The sequence below is a fragment of the Bos taurus genome, chromosome 2 (assembly GCF_002263795.3).
Source record: "Bos taurus isolate L1 Dominette 01449 registration number 42190680 breed Hereford chromosome 2, ARS-UCD2.0, whole genome shotgun sequence".
Lineage (NCBI taxonomy): Eukaryota > Metazoa > Chordata > Mammalia > Artiodactyla > Bovidae > Bos > Bos taurus.
The window spans coordinates 18,234,849-18,257,164 of NC_037329.1; the positions used below are offsets into that span (position 1 = coordinate 18,234,849).

Sequence of the window (22,316 nt, forward strand, 5' to 3'; positions counted from 1 at the left end):
TCAGGTGTACACATGATAAAACCATGTGTCAACAAATAAGATATATCTGTTGGTAGATTAGAACGGGAGATACTTTTAAAAATAGCCCTAAATCACAGTCAAATTTTTAAATGCACAATTTATACTGAAACATCATCACAAAAACAATCTTTGTCCCATTCAAGCACCATGTCCTTGAATAAGTAGCTGTGTCTCTAGAACATATCTTAATTTCTTTTTCCTACTTATTTTCCCTTATTTTGTTTTGGCTTTCCCAATTATTAAGGTAGTTATTTTAATAGCCCAGCTCTTCATTAAGGAAAAACCTTCATATGAAACCTTATTCCTGACTCTTTTCTTTATACCACCATAATAAACAGTTCTACTGATAAAAATGTTTACATTATTCTTAACTGTAAGTGAACTCTTAAGCAAAATCAATCTCTATGACAGGGCACAATGTCTCGAGGAATTTGGGATAGTTGAACTAGAAGAACCGCCAGTTGTCTTATAATTTACTGTCAAGATAGCTCTGTCTATAGCCTGATAATCAGTTGGCACAAGCCAGTTATGGGACCTAATTGCAGCCCATATCAAGCCAGTGTATTTTTTTTGACAATTCATTTTCCTACAGGTGATACCCCTTCAAACCACCTAAGGTTGCATTTACAACAATAATATAAATCAGATATTAACGGTAGTGGCAGCATTTGTCTTCATACTCTAAGATCGCAGTAGTCTCCTGCTTTCACTAGTTCTGAAGTCTCTTTATCCGTTTGTGCTCTGTGAACAATCATAGCTCTGTCTGATACCTGCTTTTCCCAGTCATAGGTGCAAATACATGACTTTGATATATGAAATGAAGAGCCAACATCTTCATTTGTGTTTTCTAACAAAATTAAAAGACTGTACAAATTATTTTACTTATGTTTAATTGCTAATTTAATCACATTTGGTTTGCAAATAATTGCTAATTTAATCACATTTGGTTTGCAAAATAGTTGCTAAATAAATGGGAAGAATTCTAGTTCATTGCAAGGCAAACACCTTGCATTTAGAACATAAGGTTTACTTTCATCTAACTATATGTGATCATTTTTCTCCCTTCCTTTCATGATTTAGCTATTATAAGTTCTTCCTTTATATATGTAAACCCAGTAGTAAAATGGAGTCAAATATATATGTATACATATAAATACTTACACACATATAAATTCGCCAAGGCATTTCAACATAGAAGTCCTCCCTGTAATTATATAAAGGTAACTGCAAACTATACAAACCTAAAATGTCCTCAAAAGATTCCAAACTATTGGTTTAAATTATTTTCAAATACATATATGCTATACAAATTACTATAAAGCATTTTGGAAAGCACTATTTCAGACTCTTTACCTGAATGAACTAAATGTACCTACATATATGTGTGTGTGTGTGTGTGTGTATAGAGAGAGACAGAGGAATGTTATTTCGTATATTCTTTTTTATTCCAGTTTTATTGATATATAATTGACATACAGCACTGTATAAGTTTAAAATGTACAGCATAATAATTTGGCTTATGTGTATCATGAAATGATTACCACAATGTTTTGTGAGCATTCATCTCATATTAAAGATAAAGCAAAAAATTTTGTCCTGTGGTTAAGAACTCTTAGGATTTACCTTCTTAACAACCTTCATATATAACATACAGCAATGTTAATTATATCTGTTATGTTGTAGTACATTACATCCCTAGTACTTATTTATCTTTAACAAGAATTTTCTACCTTTTGATCAGTTCATCCAATTAGCCTCTCCCCACCACCCCACCCAGCTAAACAAAGATCTGATCTCTTCTTCTATGAGTTTGTTGGGTTTTTTTGTTTTTGTTTTTGAACTATAATTGACCTATAACACTATATTAATTCCTGATACACAACATAGTGATTCTTATTTCTGTAGATTTCAAAATGATCACTGTGATAAATCTAGTTACCATTCATATATCCTTAAACTGAACTTTTTTTTTTCCCCAAAAAAAACTAGGTGGTTATGCGTTCAGAAGGAAGAGTTCATACACTTACTTTGAGGGATGTAAAATTAGAAGATGCTGGAGAAGTCCAACTAGTAGCAAAAGATTTCAAAACGCAAGCCAAACTCTTTGTAAAAGGTAATAATCACACAGCTTATTTGTTTAAAAACATGTATAATACAGAGTTTCATAAATAATGCCAACTCTTAACTATCTGTATATGATAAGTACCACCTGGTGGTCAGACAGTAAAGTGTCTGCCTGCAATGTGGGAGACTTGGGTTCAATCCCGAGGAGGAAATGGCAACCCACTCCAGTACTCTTGCCTGGAAAATTCCATGGACGGAGGAGCCTGGGAGGCTTACATACAATCCATGGGGTCACAAAGAGTCAGACATGACTGAGTGACTTCACTTCACTTTACTTCACAGATCTCTCAAATCCACCGAATATCAGAAAGGCTAATTTTACTTTTTGGCCTAACAAAATTAGACCAAAGTTTAACTTAAAAAAAAAAAAAAAAAAGCCAAACTTGGCTAGAATAGGTTTCACTGCCTTTTTCCATCCCGCTGTTTTTATTGCATTCAGTAAACAGTTGGAGGAAATCTCATTATCAATGGGTACCTATCACTCTCTTAACCAAGAGTTGGCTATTATTTCCTTGTTGTTTCATATTCTTTGCTTTTCCTCTGTATATAAAAATAATGATGAAACATCATTATTAGAGGAAAACATCCAGGTGGAATCAAAACTTACAAATGAAACTTAAAAACAGAAAAGCCCTCGAGATACAAGAGGAGAATTGAGGAGGTGCTGAAACTCTTGGAGAAGTTTGGCTAATTAGTATGATTCTTTCAGAACCCCCAGTTGAATTCACTAAGCCTCTTGAGGACCAGACGGTCGAAGAGGAAGCCACAGCGGTATTGGAGTGTGAAGTATCCCGAGAAAATGCTAAGGTGAAATGGTTCAAAAACGGGACAGAAATTCTCAAAAGCAAGAAGTATGAGATTGTTGCCGATGGTAGAGTCAGAAAACTTATTATACACGGCTGTACCCCAGAGGATATTAAGACATACACTTGTGACGCTAAGGATTTTAAGACTTCTTGTAACCTGAATGTCGTGCGTAAGTATTCTTCTTACACAGGACTTTTCACTTGTAACTCTTTGATAAGAACAACAAAACCACTTTTTGCATGCCCTTCTTGGCCTAACTGCATTTCTTGGAGACTTACATTATTGGTACTAATGTAACATGATCTTTTATGTGTTTAAAAAAAGAACTGTCCTTCTGCTATATCTGGTCTGAGAAAGGCAGAGTGATCACTTTTTGCTATGCTTCTCACTGAGTAATGAGCAGATGTGCTCTTTGCCTATGTGGAGTAAGCCTACTGCAGGAATATCCCAATACAGATAAGGACAATTTAAACTTAAAAAGACAAGAAGGGAGTCAGAAAAAAAAAAAAAAAGGAAAGGAAATGAAAACAAGTTCCACTTGGAAGGAAAATGAATTCTCAGGTGTGAGAAACCACTAGAAAATGAGCTTGAAACTTCAGTTTGAAAAGGAGCACCCCAGAGGTCTGCTGTAGTGTGATAAAACCCATTCACATAAAGCTGTCTCTGAGAAGAAGAACGGAAAAGAAGATGGAGTGGAGCCTGGATTGAGCCCTATAAGTGAAGAGAGCACTAATGGTTTTTACCCTTATTTCTTTCTCTGGTGGAAAATATAACATCTTTTTTCAAAATGCCACATGCTGGCTCATTTTTTTCATTCATTCATTGGTCGAGCGGTAACTTTTTTAGAGTGTCTTTATTTTTGTGTAGTATTTGCTATTTACTCACCTTAAGATATGTGGGCACCCCCCACACACACCCCTACCATGCCTAATCCATCAAGCTTACTTTCTGCACTCTGCAAACTAGGGTAGTCCCTGCCCTAGCATGGAAAACAGTTTTATTTTTAAAGAATCAAGCCCATTTTTTAATTCTTGTGTGGAATTAGAAAACAATACACTTGCTGTTTGGTTTAGTTGCTTCCCATCTGTTAACAGCTCGTAATGGCTTTGATTGTGCTTCCGTGCATCTTAGTCAGTTTCATTCTTTCCACATTGTGGTTGCTCTACTTTCACTTAAGACAGAATAGCTTCTTGGGTCACCTTCTTCTCTGTCCTCTACTTTGTCTCCACTCCAAGAAGGCTCAGCTACAATGAGCATATCTTCAAGCCTATTAGCCAGCACTTGTGTCCCAGAATCTCATGATCAAGAAAGGTCATCTTGGGAAGGACTCACAAAGAGCCCTGGAAAAAGGAAGGACATGTTGGCAGCTCTTCAATCCTATAAATCCACCAACTTAATTCTGGAGATAAATAAAACTATAAATATATATATATATATATATATATATATATATATATATATATATATATATAAAGAATCACCCCCTCCCACTCAAAGCTTGTTGCTTAGTTGCACTAATGAACTTTATGCCTTATATTTGACTTATTTGAAGCTGACACACCAAAAAAGCTGAACGTATATGATTTCAATTGCAGACTTATGCCTCTTAGCTATAGACAAGACTGGCCATAGCTCTCCAAGCTGTACTACAATTGAATTCTTCTAATTTCTCAAAGATTATTCTGCCTGCCTTAAATAAGATAATGATTCTTTGCTACTGGTATTTTCTTTGACAATATCAACTTTCAACTCTGGAGAAGTATCAATGAAGATTTTTCCTTCCAGCTATCATTCAGAAGAACTAAGCTGGTGATAGGAAGAATTAGTTGGGCATATAATATGCTACATAATTTTATAAAAACTACAGAGATGTGTAAAATGCAAAGCATCACAACTGAATGGCAGCTCCAAGTGACTTGCAAATCAGTGGTAGCCTAATATGAAAAAGCCTGCAAAAGACTCACTTTTTCTTAATATGCACTATAGTAATGTCAGAATGAATTTCTAGAAACCTCATTTTGAATTCTGACCTTCTCTTACAGCTCCTCATGTGGAATTCTTAAGACCACTCACTGACCTTCGAGTTAAAGAAAAAGAAATGGCCCGATTTGAGTGTGAAATTTCCCGAGAAAACGCCAAGGTCTGTGATTATGTGGTTGCTAACTTATGTTCGCCAGTAAATTTGTTTACTTTTGGTCAGCCAAAATGAGAAGAAAAAAAAAGTGAACCAAACCTATCTCTAATCATTTTACTTTTAGATTAATGGTTTTTTCTCTCGTATGACAAACATACTTGATTTAATTGTTCTCTTAGTAGTATTCACTTGCTATTACTTAAAAAACGCTGGATTTACAATCAGGGCATTTAGATATAATTAATTTGAACCATAGGAGAGAGATTTTTCTTAAGTTAAAAACAATCAAATATCAGCAATGTCCTATCTCTCAACTAAATACTCCTGGTAGCCATTAACTACCATGCTATGCTATGCTATGCTAAGTCGCTTCAGTCGTGTCCGACTCTGTGCGACCCCAGAGACAGCAGCCCACCAGGCTCCCCCGTCCCTGGGATTCTCCAGGCAAGAACACTGGAGTGGCTTGCCATTTCCTTCTCCAGTGCATGAAAGGGAAAAGGGAAAGTGAAGTCGCTCAGTCGTGTCCGACTCCTAGCGATCCCATGGACTACAGCCTACCAGGCTCTTCCATCCATGGGGTTTTCCAGGCAAGAGTACTGGAGTGGGGTGCCATTGCCTTCTCTGTTAACTACCATAGGAGAGTCAACTTTAAGTCTCAGTTTACACATTTGGAAAACAAAGGAGTTGGTCTGCATGAAATCCAAAGCCCTCTATGACTCCACACTTATATGATCCCATTATTTTTAATACCTGATAGCAGTGTCACAGCTGTTCACATAATTGTGAAGTTTGTTCTTGTTTTGGGGGGTTTGGTTATATTTATCACTTTAGTTCATCTTAATAATATAAAGTCTTACTGACTGCTTTTAGAAGAGCTTAGGATCATAGTTCCTCTCAAGGACATACATGTGAAGGAATAAGAAAACTGATAAAGGTATTTGTTTATCTTAAATAAAGGTTCATTGGTTTAAAGATGGTGCTGAAATTAAAAAGGGCAAAAAATACGACATCATATCTAAGGGAGCAGTCCGCATTCTTGTTATCAACAAATGTCTACTGGATGATGAAGCAGAATATTCCTGTGAAGTACGGACAGCAAGAACTTCTGGCATGCTGACAGTTCTGGGTAAGAGTGAAGCCTTTCTCTGCAGAAGTATATGTGTTGGGGGAAAAAAACTCCAGTTTAATTCATTTTTTAAAAAAATTCTTCTTGCAGAAGAAGAAGCTGTCTTTACAAAAAATCTTGCCAACATTGAGGTTAGTGAAACAGACACTGTAAAACTGGTTTGTGAGGTCTCCAAGCCTGGAGCAGAAGTGACTTGGTACAAAGGGGATGAAGAGATCATTGAAACAGGAAGATACGAAATACTTACTGATGGACGAAAGAGAATCCTGATCATTCAGAATGCTCACCTGGAAGATGCTGGCAACTATAACTGCCGACTCCCAAGTTCTCGAACTGATGGCAAAGTCAAAGTTCATGGTAAGAAAATTACAGTGAATGCTATTTTAAGAAAATCATGCTTGTTGCATTCAAGGTAGAAATGCTAAAGTTTTCAATATCTTGCAACTTTTTCTTTCCAGAACTTGCTGCTGAATTTATCTCAAAGCCTCAAAACCTTGAAATACTTGAAGGAGAAAAGGCTGAATTTGTCTGCTCTATATCAAAGGAAAACTTTGAAGTCCAGTGGAAGAGAGATGATAAGACTCTTGAATCTGGAGATAAATATGATGTCATTGCTGATGGCAAAAAGAGGGTTCTAGTTGTGAAAGACGCCACATTACAAGATATGGGCACTTATGTAGTCATGGTTGGGGCCGCCAGAGCAGCAGCTCACTTGACTGTAATTGGTAAGTGCGTTTGTGCTTCTTGAATTTACTTACATTTGCATCTACCACTTTGGTCCTTCATACTATAAAGTCTTGCTGATTGCTTTCAGAAAAACTCAGGATTATAGTTCCTCTGAAGGACACCCGTGTGAAGGAACAACAAGAAGTCGTCTTTAACTGTGAGGTCAACACCGAAGGTGCCAAAGCCAAATGGTTCAGAAATGACGAAGCCATATTTGATAGTTCAAAATACATTATTCTCCAAAAAGACCTGGTCTACACTCTCAGAATTAGAAACGCGCAATTAGATGATCAAGCCAACTATAATGTGTCTCTGACCAATCACAGAGGTGAAAATGTTAAGAGTGCAGCCAATCTAATAGTAGAAGGTAAGTCACTTATTTGACATCAGAGATTTTAAAAATCAGTTTCTATTATGAGAACAACTAAAATCCACATTCTTCTTCTCCTTTCCAACAGAGGAAGATCTTAGGATCATTGAGCCTCTTAAAGATATTGAAACAATGGAGAAGAAATCTGTCACATTCTGGTGTAAGGTGAACCGGCTCAACGTCACATTGAAATGGACCAAAAATGGAGAAGAAGTGGCTTTTGACAACCGTGTCTTATATAGAATTGACAAATATAAGCACTCTCTAATCATTAAAGATTGTGGCTTCCCAGATGAGGGTGAATATGTTGTCACTGCGGGACAAGATAAATCTGTTGCTGAGCTTCTCATCATAGAAGCCCCTACAGAATTTGTGGAACACCTTGAAGACCAGACAGTCACTGAGTTTGACGATGCCGTCTTCTCCTGCCAGCTTTCCAGAGAGAAAGCAAATGTAAAATGGTACAGAAATGGGAGAGAAATTAAAGAAGGCAAAAAGTATGTGAGAACATCTCAATCTCTTCTTGGCTATATACACATATACATGTTTGGCAATATAGTGGTCCTTATGAAAGCTAACCAATAATTCAATCTCTTCTTTTAGATACAAATTTGAAAAAGATGGCAGTATACATAGACTCATTATAAAAGACTGCAGGCTGGATGATGAATGTGAATATGCTTGTGGAGTAGACGACAGGAAGTCTCGAGCTAGACTTTTTGTGGAAGGTACCTATTAAATGAAAGGACGATGTTTAATATTAGCACCAGTCTTCAAATGTTGTTAACCCCAATACAAACATGTTTGTATTAATTTCATATTTTCTTTTCAGAAATCCCTGTTGAGATCATCAGACCTCCCCAAGACATCCTTGAAGCCCCTGGTGCTGATGTTGTCTTTTTAGCTGAGCTCAACAAAGATAAGGTGGAAGTCCAGTGGCTCAAAAACAACATGATTATCGTCCAGGGTGACAAACACCAGATGATGAGTGAAGGAAAGATACACAGGCTACAGATTTGCGACATCAAGCCCCGTGACCAGGGCGAATACAGGTTTATTGCCAAAGACAAAGAAGCCAGAGCTAAGCTTGAACTGGCAGGTAAGTCCCTTTCTTGTATCTTCAGATAGCCTTCTAAGACTACAGATACTGTGCTGGTTTCAGACTTCATAGTTGTGAGACCCTTTTATTCCTACTAAGCCCTGTCCACATGTTAACTATTCTTATTCCTCTTACCACCAAGACCCTTGCTCTTTACTTGCCAAAACCCAGCACAGTTCCTGGCATGTGGCAGCTGTTCATTAACTCCTAGAATTAACCTATTGCCCTGTGAGTCTCCCCAGCAAACCCAGGCCTAGAGCCAGCCCTATTCTTTTGTACTTTCCAAGTCCCTGTGGGGCCCCTTAGGTCTGTTCTTATTCTGACCCAGGCTTCTAAGACATCCCTGTAGGCTGACATTTTGAAAAAGCCATTAATACACCTCTTGTACATAACAACAAGTTTGTCTGCTTTATCTTGAACTAAGTATGAGGTGCCTACTCTGTATAAAACAAAAAGCATGTTTTATGCACTACATTTAGGCCTGATATTATTAACAGCAAAGAATGGAGATTTTATGGTTTCACATCATCCTTAATCCTCTGTTCTTCAGAGTCTGATAATTTGTCAAGTAAGCTGTTGAGAATGCAAAGTCAGCTAGTGTTCTCTCCACTGTGAAGTTACTGTGATATGCTTCCAAGGTTATGTAACTAGTATTTGCTGACGAATGCATAGTAAAACAGCTAGGGCATCTCTGGGCTACAATAAAGCACTCCAGAACATTCACATGTGATTTTTCTCACTAGCTGCACCTAAAATCAAGACAGCTGACCAAGACCTGGTGGTTGATGTTGGCCAGCCTCTGACGATGGTGGTGCCCTACGATGCCTACCCCAAAGCAGAAGCTGAGTGGTTTAAAGAAAATGAACCCCTGTCTTCAAAAACAGTTGATACCACAGCTGAACAAACTTCCTTCAGAATTTTAAAAGCCAAGAAAGAAGACAAAGGAAGGTATAAAGTTGTGCTTCAGAACAAACATGGAAAAGCAGAAGGATTCATCAATTTAAAAGTTATTGGTAAGCCCTTGAGTCACTTGGACTTTACTGGCAACGCACAACTAAAAATGTGATAATACACTAAAAAAAAATTGTATATGTGAATTTCAGATGTTCCCGGGCCAGTACGTAACTTAGAAGTGACAGAGACATTTGATGGTGAAGTGAGCCTTGCTTGGGAAGAACCACTAACTGATGGTGGAAGCAAAATCATAGGTTATGTTGTCGAAAGACGTGACATCAAGAGAAAGACGTGGGTTCTGGCCACTGACCGTGCAGACAGCTGTGAGTTTACTGTCACTGGTCTACAGAAAGGAGGAGTTGAGTACCTGTTCCGTGTGAGTGCAAGGAACAGAGTTGGCACTGGTGAACCAGTGGAGACTGACAGTCCTGTAGAAGCGAGGAGTAAATATGGTAAGAAGACTTTTTTAAGTCGATTATAAAGTAGCTCATCTCTGCTTTTATCCCTGAGATAACTGAAAGCCCATGTTTTCTTCTGTGATGAAATGCAGATGTTCCAGGCCCTCCTCTGAATGTAACGATCACTGATGTGAACAGATTTGGTGTCTCTCTGACATGGGAGCCACCCGAGTACGATGGAGGTGCTGAGATCACAAACTACGTCATTGAATTAAGGGACAAGACTTCTATCAGGTGGGAAACTGCCATGACAGTGAGAGCCGAAGACCTGTCCGCAACTGTCACTGATGTGGTGGAAGGACAAGAGTATAGCTTCCGGGTCAGGGCCCAAAACCGAATTGGAGTTGGAAAACCAAGTGCAGCCACACCTTTCATCAAAGTTGCTGATCCCATTGGTAAGTTCATCAAAAAAGGAGAAATAAGTACTCCACTAAATCAAGAAACTAAGCCTATCAATTAAAATAAAAGTTAATACAAAGCACATCAGAGAAATTTGAACAAAATTGTAGAAATGCAGACTGTGCCTGCTTTTATCCAGTAACTACGGGGATGATCGAAATGATGACTGCATTGTCTTAATAAATCTGTCACTGAACTAAATGGTGGGTTTCCCAGGTGGCACTAGTGGTAAAAGAATTAAATGGCATACTCCAATTCTTTCTTCCAATCCAGAGAGACCAAGTCCTCCTGTGAACCTAAATGCCTCAGATCAGACTCAGTCCTCAGTTCAGCTCACATGGGAACCTCCTCTGAAAGATGGAGGAAGCCCAATTTTGGGCTATATAATTGAACGATGTGAAGAAGGAAAAGACAATTGGATTCGTTGCAATAAGAAACTTGTCCCTGAACTGACTTACAAGGTAGGGCATGTGTATCTAACATAAATAGTTTATGATTGTGGACTTAAATGTATATATATTTTTTTACAATTATTGTTTCCTAATTTTAGGTTACTGGATTACAAAAAGGAAATAAGTATTTATATCGCGTATCTGCAGAAAATGAAGCTGGTGTTTCAGATCCATCTGAAATTCTTGGTCCTCTAACTGCTGATGATGCTGATGGTAAATGGATATTTCATTGTTAGATTTGGGAACAGCACGTAGCTTCTTTAGGGGTATTGGGATTTAAATATAGTATTGGAAAGTCATTAATTTTTCTCTTTGGTAGCTGAACCAACAATGGATTTGAGTGCATTTAAAGATGGTCTGGAAGTTATTGTGCCAAATCCCATCAAGATCCTGGTTCCAAGTACAGGCTATCCAAGGCCCACAGCTACCTGGTCTTTTGGAGATAAAGTACTAGAAGCAGGGGACCGGGTGAAAATGAAAACCCTGTCTGCCTACGCCGAGCTTGTCATCTCTCCAAGTGAACGTCCAGACAAGGGCATTTACACGCTGAAGTTAGAAAATCGTGCAAAGGCAATTTCTGGGGAGATTGATGTCAATGTAATTGGTAAGGAACTAACCTTTTATCATATAAGGTGATTTGACAGTACTAATATTGGTTCAAGCTATTAATGATTCTGACTGAATTTTTTTTCAGCTCGCCCAAGTGCACCCAGAGAACTGAAATTTGGTGATATAACCAAGGACTCAGTACATTTGACTTGGGAGCCACCAGAAGACGATGGAGGAAGTCCATTAACTGGATATGTTATTGAAAAGCGTGAAGTCAGCCGGAAAACATGGACTAAAGTAAGTTTTGAGCAGCAATGCACCAACTCCAGAAAAGAGAATGGGGGAAATCCTGAGATGCCTTGCAAAGTTAAATGTTTTTACCTTTACACTGCTGAAAAAGTACCTCAATCTTTTTTAAAATGTGTTGATGCTAATGCTTCCTGAGATAGTTCAACCAAGGTATGGTGTAATTGCCTCTTTCTATGAGCTTTACCAGATCTTTTTCAACTAGGTTTGTTAAAAAAAAAATAAAGCAAAACCTACTTATTTACTTAGTACCAGATTAGTATCCAGTATGTCCTTTTAAAAGGGCTATAAGCCATTCTAAGGACACTAAGTACTAAATTAACTCTCTGGTTGTCATACCTCTCACTCCACTAGATAACCTTAGTTGGCCTAACTGCCCTTTTCTCTCCCCAGTTTATACCATTACTTTCCTTTAACCTTGATTTATCATATTTCTACTGGCCAAGCTGGTAGAAAGAATCAACACCTTATTTGCCAACTTTTTAATACATATAAATTATGAAACAATTCCACCTTATATTAAGGGTCAGATATTATTTTGTATCTTTCTTTGCAACTTTTTCCTTAATATGAAATTAACACAGTCATCCTTAGCATTCAAAACTCTGCTCGTGAAAAAACCTTTTGACTTGGGCAGAGAGTTTTTGGAAAACAACTAATTAATTATATTGCTTTGTCCCAGGTTATAGACTCTGTGACTGACCTAGAATTCACAGTTCCTGATCTTCTTCAAGGAAAAGAATATTTATTTAAAGTCTGTGCTTGTAACAAGTGTGGCCCCGGAGAACCTGCATATGTTGATGAACCTGTAAATATGTCAGCTCCTGCAAGTGAGTACATCCTTGATAATTTCTTACCTAACCTCTTGTTACCTGTTTTTGTTTTTATTTTTCACTTATTTATTTTTTGGCCACACTTGTGTGGCTTATGGGATTGAACCTAGGTTATAGCAGTAAAAATGTGGAGTCCTAACCCCTGGACGACCAGGGAATTCACACTTGTTTTTGCTTTAGACCTGGAGTTGAAGTTATGAGGGAAAGACACAGGTTGGCAACAGAGAGATTTCATAGATGGTCTAAGACTGACCCTATCTCTTTAAAACGCTATAGCGGTACCTGACCCACCAGAGAATGTTAAGTGGAGAGATCGAACAGCCAAGAGCATCTTCCTAACATGGGACCCACCTAAGCACGATGGTGGTTCACGCATCAAAGGGTATATAGTTGAAAAATGTCCACGTGGTTCTGATCGATGGGTCGCCTGTGGAGAACCAGTGGCAGACACAAAGTAAGTGTTTAAATTATTTGACATAAGAGTAAATATTTACTCTTACTACATGAGCTTTATTTTGGAAAGTCTAAATGTTAAGTTTAGAACTTCTTTGGTGTGCCTAATTTGTTAAAAGTGCTGCTGAACTTACCCTTTAATCAAGATTTTTATTAATTAAAATACTGACGCAATCCAGAATTAAAGGATAGTATTATACCAGGGGTATTAATTTTGGAAATATTATGAATACTACATAATGGGACAGATGAAATGCCCTAAAGTAAAATATCCTCCTTTGTTTCCTGACAGAATGGAAGTGACAGGTCTTGAGGAAGGCCAGTGGTATGCCTACCGTGTGAAGGCCTTGAACAGGCTAGGAGCCAGCAAGCCAAGCAAACCCACAGAAGAAATCCAGGCTATAGACACACAGGGTACTCACTTTAGGTTTTTGCTTTGTTAGTCAAGACTTCTGACTTTAACTCCACCTGAACTTACTAACATCTTAAATAATCTTTTCCAATTTAGAGGCTCCAGAAATTTTCCTGGATGTGAAGCTCCTCGCAGGTATCACTGTAAAAGCAGGAACTAAGATTGAACTTCCTGCCACTGTAACCGGCAAACCTGAACCTAAAATAACCTGGACAAAGGCTGACATGCTTCTGAAACAGGACAAAAGAATCACCATTGAAAACGTTCCTAAAAAATCCACAGTGACGATCATGGATAGTAAGAGAAGTGACACCGGCAGGTACATCATCGAGGCTGTGAACGTCTGTGGTCGGGCCACCGCCGTGGTAGAAGTGAACGTCTTAGGTGAGGGAGGTGCTCGTTTTAAAAATGAGCAAACTCATTCTAGCTACTTTTGAAAATAAAACATGATTTAAAAATGTGGTTTTTTTCTGAGTGTGTAATGCCATCCACAGATAAACCCGGACCCCCAGCTGCTTTTGACATCACAGACGTGACCAACGAGTCGTGTCTTCTCACATGGAACCCACCACGTGATGATGGTGGATCTAAAATCACAAATTATGTTGTGGAGAGAAGAGCCACTGACAGTGATATGTGGCACAAGCTCTCATCAACTGTCAAGGATACCAAGTTCAAGGCAACCAAGTTAACACCCAATAAAGAATACATCTTTAGAGTTGCTGCAGAAAACATGTACGGTGTTGGTGAGCCAGTCCAGGCCACTCCAATAACAGCCAAGTTTCAGTTTGGTAAGTTTCTCATTAACCAGTTAGTTTAAAGGGAAAAAAAAAGGATACTTATGTTAAATGTATATTTAGTTGTCATATTTATATAAAGGCTATATAACCCATACAATTATCCTGTCTATAGATCCACCTGGACCTCCAACTCGCCTAGAACCTTCTGACATCACTAAAGATGCAGTGACCCTCACGTGGTGTGAGCCAGATGACGATGGTGGCAGCCCCATCACTGGATACTGGGTTGAAAGATTAGATCCTGAAAGTGATAAATGGGTTAGATGCAATAAGATGCCAATAAAGGACACAACATACAGGTACGCCCAAGCTCTCCATCACAGTGTTAAAACAGCAGTGTATACAAATTTTCATTCTTTAGCATTCCTTTTGAATATATCTGATTATATATCACTATAAAACTTTTAATTATTTTTACTTATCTTTTCTGTTACCACATAATTTCAAAAAAGACATAAATTCCATTGAAGGACACAGTTCATAATTTCTTACCATAAAATATCAACTTTATGGAAGTTCCAAAGTGTTTGGTCCTCCAGTATATTAATGATTATTATTATAGATATTATAATTAGATTGGTACATGTGACCAAATCTTGTGTGTGACCATGAAAAGGCAATTTTTAATTTATATTGAAATATTTTCATTTAAATTGCCAAACCAATTTTTAAATAAATTACCTTCTTCTATGTGAAATAAATAGAATTTTCTGCTTTTCATCATGGTATTCAACTCATACTTTGTTCCTAATTCAGAGTGAAAGGTCTCACAAATAAGAAAAAGTACCGATTCCGTGTGCTGGCTGAAAATCTTGCTGGACCTGGAAAACCAAGCAAATCAACTGAGCCAATCTTAATAAAGGATGCCATAGGTATGATTCATTTATTTTCTGTGATTGTTTTGAAGCTTATATTAATTCCTTTGACAAACCTAAATAATGATTTCATTTCATTGGCTTGCAGACCCTCCATGGCCCCCTGGAAAACCAGTTGTGAAAGATATAGGCAGAACATCATTGATGTTGAACTGGACAAAGCCAGAACATGATGGAGGGGCAAAGATAGATTCTTATGTCATTGAAATGCTAAAGACTGGCACGGAGGACTGGGTCCGAGTGGCTGAAGGGGTTCCCACCACCCAGCATTTGCTCCCAGGTCTCATGGAAGGGCAGGAATACTCATTTCGAGTTAGAGCCGTGAACAAGGCCGGGGAAAGTGAGCCCAGTGAGCCCAGCGACCCTGTGCTTTGCCGGGAGAAGCTCTGTAAGTCACTTTTGATTGTTTCATCTTTGCTATCTGGGTTCTTAGTGACTACTAGAAATTTTAGTGAAGACTGAATATTGGACAATAAGAAACGGACTATTCTTTTTTCCTTCAGATCCCCCATCACCACCTCGCTGGCTTGAAGTGATCAATATTACAAAAAATACAGCAGACCTAAAGTGGACAGTTCCTGAGAAAGACGGTGGGTCGCCCATCACCAACTACATTGTGGAAAAGCGAGATGTGCGACGGAAAGGCTGGCAGACAGTGGACACGACCGTAAAGGATACCAAGTGCACAGTGACCCCGCTGACGGAGGGCTCCTTATACGTGTTCCGAGTTGCTGCAGAAAACGCCATAGGCCAGAGTGACTACTGTGAAGTTGAGGACTCTGTCCTGGCCAAAGACACCTTTAGTATGCTCTCTAACTTCATTTTTGTGACACCATTTTATAGTAGATTGTCACTTTTCTCTCTGGTGTTTCTAACCAACGAAAATGTTGCTTTCAGCCACGCCTGGACCACCCTATGCTCTGGCAGTGGTTGATGTGACGAAACGACACGTTGACCTGAAGTGGGAACCACCTAAAAATGATGGTGGAAGACCAATACAGAGGTAGGACCTTAATTAACTCATAAAGAAGAAATTACATCTGGCTGAAGAGTCTTTATTAGTGTTAACAAAATGCTTGTTGTTTCAATAGATATGTCATTGAGAAGAAAGAAAAATTAGGTACCCGTTGGGTGAAAGCTGGAAAGACCTCAGGACCTGACTGTCACTTTAGAGTAACTGATGTCATTGAAGGAACAGAGGTCCAGTTTCAGGTTCGGGCAGAGAATGAGGCTGGAGTTGGTCACCCTAGTGAACCAACAGAAATCCTGAAAATTGAAGATCCAACAAGTAAGTAGTGCTGATTTTACAAAGGATATTGTCCAGAGTCTGATGATGAGATTATGGATGTAAACATTTCACTGTCTTTTAAGGTCCTCCTTCACCTCCTCTTGACCTGCATGTTACTGATGCTGGGAGAAAGCACATTGCCATTGCTTGGAAACCTCCAGAGAAAAATGGTGGAAGTCCTATTATAGGATACCATGTTGAAATGTGTCCAGTAGGCACTGAGAAATGGATGCGAGTTAATTCTCGCCCAATAAAAGACTTGAAATTCAAGGTTGAAGAAGGTGTTGTGCCTGACAAGGAGTACGTGCTGAGAGTGAGAGCTGTCAATGCTGTTGGAGTCAGTGAGCCATCTGAAATCTCTGAAAACGTGGTTGCCAAAGACCCAGACTGTAAGAACACAGTTTCTTTTTACAATTAATAAAGCAAACTTTACTCCTGCATTGCATTTTGACATACGATTTTTTTTTCCCCTTTTGGATTACAGGCAGGCCAACAATTGATCTGGAGACTCACGACATTGTTGTCATTGAAGGTGAAAAGTTAAGCATTCCTGTTCCCTTCAGAGCTGTCCCAGTTCCAACTGTTAGTTGGCATAAAGATGGCAAAGAAGTGAAAGCAAGTGACAGATTAACCATGAAGAACGATCACATCTCTGCACACCTCGAAGTTCCCAAGAGTGTCCGTGCCGATGCTGGCATTTACACCGTTACCCTAGAGAATAAGCTTGGCTCAGCAACCGCCTCAATCAATGTCAAAGTCATAGGTAATCATTCTTTGATGAAATACCAGGCACGCTTTACGTGTTGGGAAGATTGGTTAACTCTGCAGTGCTAGTAGAAATGGCTTCATGAATTGACTATTTGTAAACTAAATGTCCTTTCAGATTATTTCTTACCATATGAGAAGCAAAGCAATTCTAAAATGAAATTGCTAAACTCTAATTGCATTTGTTTACTTCTGTTGTAATTATTTGCATATGAAATAGCAATTTGAATAAGAGATATACCCAAAGAATGTTTAAATAACCAATATTCATTTATTAATTGTATTTTCAAGTTTTCATAGTGTTCTTAACCAGGGGTGGTGACATTTTCTGCCCCTTCCCCCAAACATGGTGGTGAATCGTGTTTGGAAATTTGGGAGGCCGCTTTTGCTTGGAACAAAACTAAGAGGGAGCTACCGACACTTAATAGTTCAGAGTCAAGGATGCTAAATGGCCTGCCGTGTCCTACACAGAGAAAGTGTGTGCTCTTAATACCGAGCCTTTTCAGGTTATAATAATAATTATCATTTTGATTTTTAATAGGCCTACCTGGGCCATGCAGAGATCTTAAAGCAAGTGACGTGACCAAGAGTTCTTGTAAATTAACTTGGGAACCTCCAGAATATGATGGTGGAAGCCCAATTCTTCATTATGTCCTGGAACGCAGAGAAGCTGGGAGGAGGACGTACATACCAGTCATGTCTGGTGAGAACAAACTGTCTTGGACTGTCAAGGATCTCATACCAAATGGCGAATACTTCTTCCGTGTTAAAGCTGTCAACAAGATTGGTGGAGGCGAATATATTGAACTGAAAAATCCAGTCATTGCTCAAGATCCAAAGCGTAAGTTTGGGTGTGAACATCATAAAGCTAGGAGTTGTGTTTTTTTGTTGTTTTTTTTTTTAAGATGGGTTTCCCTATATTAACATAAGGTTTTATTCTTGTACTCCAGAACCCCCTGATCCACCTGTAGATGTTGAGGTACATAATCCTACAGCTGAGGCAATGACTATTACATGGAAGCCACCTTTGTATGACGGAGGAAGCAAGATAATGGGTTACATCATAGAGAAGATTGCTAAAGGTGAAGAGAGATGGAAGAGATGCAACGAACACCTGGTCCCAGTCCTGACCTATACAGCAAAAGGCCTTGAAGAGGGAAAGGAATACCAGTTCCGTGTGCGAGCAGAAAATGCTGCTGGTATCAGCGAACCCTCTCGGGCCACTCCTCCAACCAAAGCTGTGGATCCTATTGGTAAGTTGTGTTTAATGGGTGTGCCATCTTCCCATCATGGAAGAAATGAGAATAATGTTCCGTCAGACAGGGCTTCCCAGGTGGCTCAGATGGTAAAGTGTCTGCCTGCAATGCAGGAGACCCGGGTTCGGTCCCTAGATCAGAAAGATCCCCTGGAGAAGGAAATGGCAATCCGCTCCAGTATTCTTGCCTGGAAAATTCCATGGACGGAGGAGCCCGGTAGGCTACAGACCATGGGGTCGCAAAGAGTTGGACACAACTGAGTGACTTCACTTCACTTCAGACATTTCCATCAGAACTGAAAACAATTATTGCTTTTAATCATTACAGATGCCCCAAAAGTCATTATGAAAACAAGCCTAGAAGTCAGAAGAGGTGATGAAATAGCACTTGATGCAATTATTTCTGGGTCACCTTACCCAACAATTACATGGCTAAAGGATGAAAGTATTATCACACCAGAGGAGATTAAGAAGCGGGTAGAACCCTTGGTTAGGAGAAGGAGGGGTGAAGTTCAAGAAGAACAACCGTTTGTCCTGCCTCTGACACAGCGTCTGAGTATCGACAATAGTCAAAAAGGAGAATCTCAGCTCCGTGTCCGAGATTCTGTCCGACCCGATCATGGCCTATTTATGATCAAAGCTGAAAATGACCATGGTATTGCAAAAGCTCCATGTACCGTCTGTGTGCTAGGTAAGTAGATAAAACTACACTTTCCAATGGAAGAAAGTTAATATAAGAGTTTGTGGGGGCAGTTAAAAGAAGTGGGAAATAGCTTCAGTCAGGTGTCCTCATTCCCTTTTTCTTCTGGCTTCGTCAAAGAAAACTGACGCTGTTATTCATTAGCTAATGTGATATGAAGACAGATGTAGGAAAAACAGAAGTTGATGTCACTGAAGCACATTCAACATTTATATTTTCCGTTGCGAGCAGTGCTACAAAAATTTTTAACCACTTCTCTGTTTTAAAATATCAGATATACCAGGACCACCAATCAACTTTGTATTTGAAGATATGAGAAAGACTTCAGTCCTCTGTAAATGGGAGCCACCCCTTGATGATGGTGGCAGTGAAATTTTAAACTACACTTTAGAAAAGAAAGACAAGACAAAACCTGACTCAGAATGGATGGTTGTCACCTCAACGCTTAGGCACTGCAAATATTCAGTGACAAAGCTGATTGAAGGAAAAGAGTACCTCTTCCGTGTGAGAGCTGAAAACAGGTTTGGGCCTGGACCACCGTGTGTTTCAAAGCCATTTATGGCTAAAGATCCATTTGGTAAGGTTCTTTAGCATCTAAACTTTGCCTTTTTATCATATGTTGCTATACATTATCCCAGCTTATAAACTTGAATTTTTATGTCATACTAGGGAATTAGTTCAAACTTGCCTTTTTTAATTTTAATCAGAACCACCGGATGCGCCTGACAAGCCCGTTGTGGAAGACGTCACCAGTAACAGTATGCTAGTGACATGGAATGAACCAAAAGATAACGGAAGCCCCATCTTGGGTTACTGGCTTGAAAAACGTGAGGTGAACAGCACACACTGGTCTCGTGTGAACCGAAACCTTCTGAATTCTTTGAAGACCAAGGTAGACGGCCTACTAGAAGGACTCACCTATGTCTTTAGAGTATGTGCTGAAAATGCAGCTGGACCTGGAAAGTTCAGTCCCCCCTCAGACCCCAAGACAGCACAAGATCCAATCTGTAAGTAATTCCTTAAGAGGAAAGAGGGTATAGTGTGGTCACTATAATTAACACTACTGTTTGCTGCTACTGTTAATTTCTAGTTTTCAAGTTTTGTATGCTTGAAAGTTGTTAAGAGAGTAGATCTTAAATGCTACCAAATAGTGGTATTTATGTGAGGGAATGGTGGTGTTAACTAACATTTCTGAGGTAATCATTCTGTAATATATACATATATCAACTCATCACGCTGTACACCTAAAACTTACATACGTTATATGTCAGTAATACCTCAGAGCTGGAAAACAGACTAAATACTAGCAGTAACTACAGATATATGTTGAGGTTGCAGTGTAAAATTATAAACATTTGTATATATACCTTAAAAGTTTCACAGAGCAATATTTACCCACATTGCATGTAACATATGTGGGCGGAAATGGGCTAGCATAAGCTACTGCGCATTTTCAAACCATCAGCGGGTTTTGATTTCTGTGTGTGCATTCATTCTAGCTCCACCTGGGCCACCCGTCCCCAGAGTCACTGACACAAGTTCCACAACGATTGAACTGGCCTGGGAGCCCCCAGCTTTCAACGGTGGTGGGGAAATTGTTGGCTACTATGTCTATAAGCAGCTGGTTGGCACAAATGAATGGTCCCGCTGCACAGAGAAGATGATCAAGCCCCGTGAGTACACGGTCAGAGAAATCCGAGAGGGTGCCGATTACAAACTTCGAGTGACTGCCGTCAACGTTGCAGGCGAAGGGCCGCCTGGAGAAACAGAACCTGTTACTGTGGCTGAACCACAAGGTACTTAACCAGGGACCTGAATAAGATGATGGATATCTTCCCAGGATGAGATTTTTCCTCCCCATCTTTCTGGAGCTAATGTAGGACTGTTCTCTTTCAACAGAGCCTCCAACTGTGGAACTAGATGTTTCTGTCAAGGGTGGAATACAGATTATGGCTGGGAAGACTCTCAGAATTCCAGCTGTGGTGACTGGCCGTCCAGTGCCAACCAAAGTGTGGACCATTGAAGAAGGCGAGCTGGATAAAGACCGTGTTGAAATAGAGAACGTTGGAACCAAGTCTGAGTTAATTATCAAGAATGCATTGAGAAAAGACCATGGCAGATATGTGATTACAGCTACCAATAGCTGTGGTTCCAAATTTGCAGCAGCCCGGGTAGAAGTTTTTGGTAAGAAATGTTAACATGGATTTCCATAAGATTTTCCCTAAGCAATACTATCTTACTGCATTGATTTTCTGTTGTTACTGTTTTATTTTTCAGATGTCCCTGGCCCCGTTCTTGACTTGAAACCTGTTGTAACAAACAGAAAAATGTGTCTGCTTAACTGGTCTGATCCAGAAGATGATGGAGGAAGTGAAATCACAGGCTTCATTATTGAAAGAAAGGATGCTAAGATGCACACTTGGAGACAACCCATAGAGACTGAGAGATCTAAATGTGACATCACAGGTCTCCTTGAGGGACAAGAATATATGTTCCGTGTGATTGCCAAGAACAAGTTTGGCTGTGGCCCTCCTGTTGAAATAGGACCAATTCTTGCAGTTGACCCACTAGGTAAGAGAGAAAGTTTTGTGTTTATAAAGTGAGTATTAATTGCTTGTAGTTACGTCATTTATGTATGGAGTTTTATGGCTTCAAACTCCCAATAGTCTCCAGATTTATATTTGGAGTAATGAGAAAGGTAAAAACCAAATAACTACAAGCAACTGTAAGGATGCCATATTTACTGTAATTTCAATGTAATTTTGGGCATGGTTTTATGTGCTGAAAAACTTAAATCATTGGAGCCTAGCACAAATGAAAAAACCAAAGGAAATCCCCTTGGCTGGTATGAACAAATATGAAGCCCTAATACTGCACACAGCTGGTAATGCCTGCTGACGTCCCATTCTAGACAGCAAAGTCTTTGTGGTTCCACAAGAGACAGAGGAATTATTCCTCCTCCACCACCACCCAAAAAAAGAGACAAAATTACCTTCTCACTGTAACAGCCCATCTCAAAATGTCTGCTGCAGCTCAAGTTGTGCCAGAAAAAACAGAACAGAGTTGGACTTAGACAGTAAAGCTCTGCTTCTGGTTGTAATAATAGTCAAGAATGGATTGGGTCTAGTTTCGCCATTCTGAGCTTATTCTTTCTATCTTATCCTTCAGTACACAAAACTACAGCAGCATCACTTAAATTCTCTTTCCAGCCCTAAACCAACACTTGAGGCAACATGGTTCAAAGTGTATTCAGTAGACATATCCATTTTCTGTTAATGAGACAGGAATACTTTGCTCTCAGCTAGTCATTCAAAGCAAAATTTCACAGACAGCCCTCCTAGGTCATTAAAATTAGCTTTCTCAGTGACAGAGGTAAAATATGTAAAATGCTAAATATAAAAAAGCATACA

At 39.2% G+C, this 22,316-nt stretch overlaps 1 protein-coding gene and 1 long non-coding RNA gene across 5 annotated transcripts in view; one reads left to right on the forward strand and one right to left on the reverse strand.

The window, feature by feature from the left end:
- TTN (titin) overlaps positions 1-22,316 on the forward strand; it is a 275,571-nt gene that overhangs the window by 173,633 nt on the left and 79,622 nt on the right. For both annotated transcript variants that reach the window (XM_059880142.1, XM_024979885.2), the window contains 38 exons: positions 2,011-2,134; positions 2,855-3,121; positions 4,995-5,092; positions 6,044-6,212; positions 6,303-6,569; positions 6,671-6,937; positions 7,027-7,305; positions 7,397-7,805; positions 7,912-8,036; positions 8,141-8,407; positions 9,151-9,420; positions 9,511-9,813; positions 9,912-10,214; positions 10,492-10,679; positions 10,769-10,883; positions 10,990-11,274; positions 11,365-11,516; positions 12,208-12,355; positions 12,635-12,812; positions 13,104-13,225; positions 13,320-13,607; positions 13,718-14,014; positions 14,136-14,322; positions 14,780-14,895; positions 14,987-15,286; positions 15,402-15,701; positions 15,796-15,901; positions 15,990-16,186; positions 16,270-16,575; positions 16,671-16,949; positions 17,493-17,792; positions 17,902-18,204; positions 18,535-18,897; positions 19,181-19,483; positions 19,614-19,913; positions 20,406-20,702; positions 20,806-21,090; positions 21,184-21,477. In XM_059880142.1, coding sequence (XP_059736125.1) covers positions 2,011-2,134; positions 2,855-3,121; positions 4,995-5,092; positions 6,044-6,212; positions 6,303-6,569; positions 6,671-6,937; positions 7,027-7,305; positions 7,397-7,805; positions 7,912-8,036; positions 8,141-8,407; positions 9,151-9,420; positions 9,511-9,813; positions 9,912-10,214; positions 10,492-10,679; positions 10,769-10,883; positions 10,990-11,274; positions 11,365-11,516; positions 12,208-12,355; positions 12,635-12,812; positions 13,104-13,225; positions 13,320-13,607; positions 13,718-14,014; positions 14,136-14,322; positions 14,780-14,895; positions 14,987-15,286; positions 15,402-15,701; positions 15,796-15,901; positions 15,990-16,186; positions 16,270-16,575; positions 16,671-16,949; positions 17,493-17,792; positions 17,902-18,204; positions 18,535-18,897; positions 19,181-19,483; positions 19,614-19,913; positions 20,406-20,702; positions 20,806-21,090; positions 21,184-21,477 — 9,157 coding nt within the window. The remainder of the gene's footprint in view (positions 1-2,010; positions 2,135-2,854; positions 3,122-4,994; positions 5,093-6,043; positions 6,213-6,302; positions 6,570-6,670; positions 6,938-7,026; positions 7,306-7,396; positions 7,806-7,911; positions 8,037-8,140; positions 8,408-9,150; positions 9,421-9,510; positions 9,814-9,911; positions 10,215-10,491; positions 10,680-10,768; positions 10,884-10,989; positions 11,275-11,364; positions 11,517-12,207; positions 12,356-12,634; positions 12,813-13,103; positions 13,226-13,319; positions 13,608-13,717; positions 14,015-14,135; positions 14,323-14,779; positions 14,896-14,986; positions 15,287-15,401; positions 15,702-15,795; positions 15,902-15,989; positions 16,187-16,269; positions 16,576-16,670; positions 16,950-17,492; positions 17,793-17,901; positions 18,205-18,534; positions 18,898-19,180; positions 19,484-19,613; positions 19,914-20,405; positions 20,703-20,805; positions 21,091-21,183; positions 21,478-22,316) is intronic.
- Positions 1-22,316, reverse strand: part of LOC112442546 (uncharacterized) — a 149,032-nt gene that overhangs the window by 12,242 nt on the left and 114,474 nt on the right. The window lies entirely within an intron of this gene.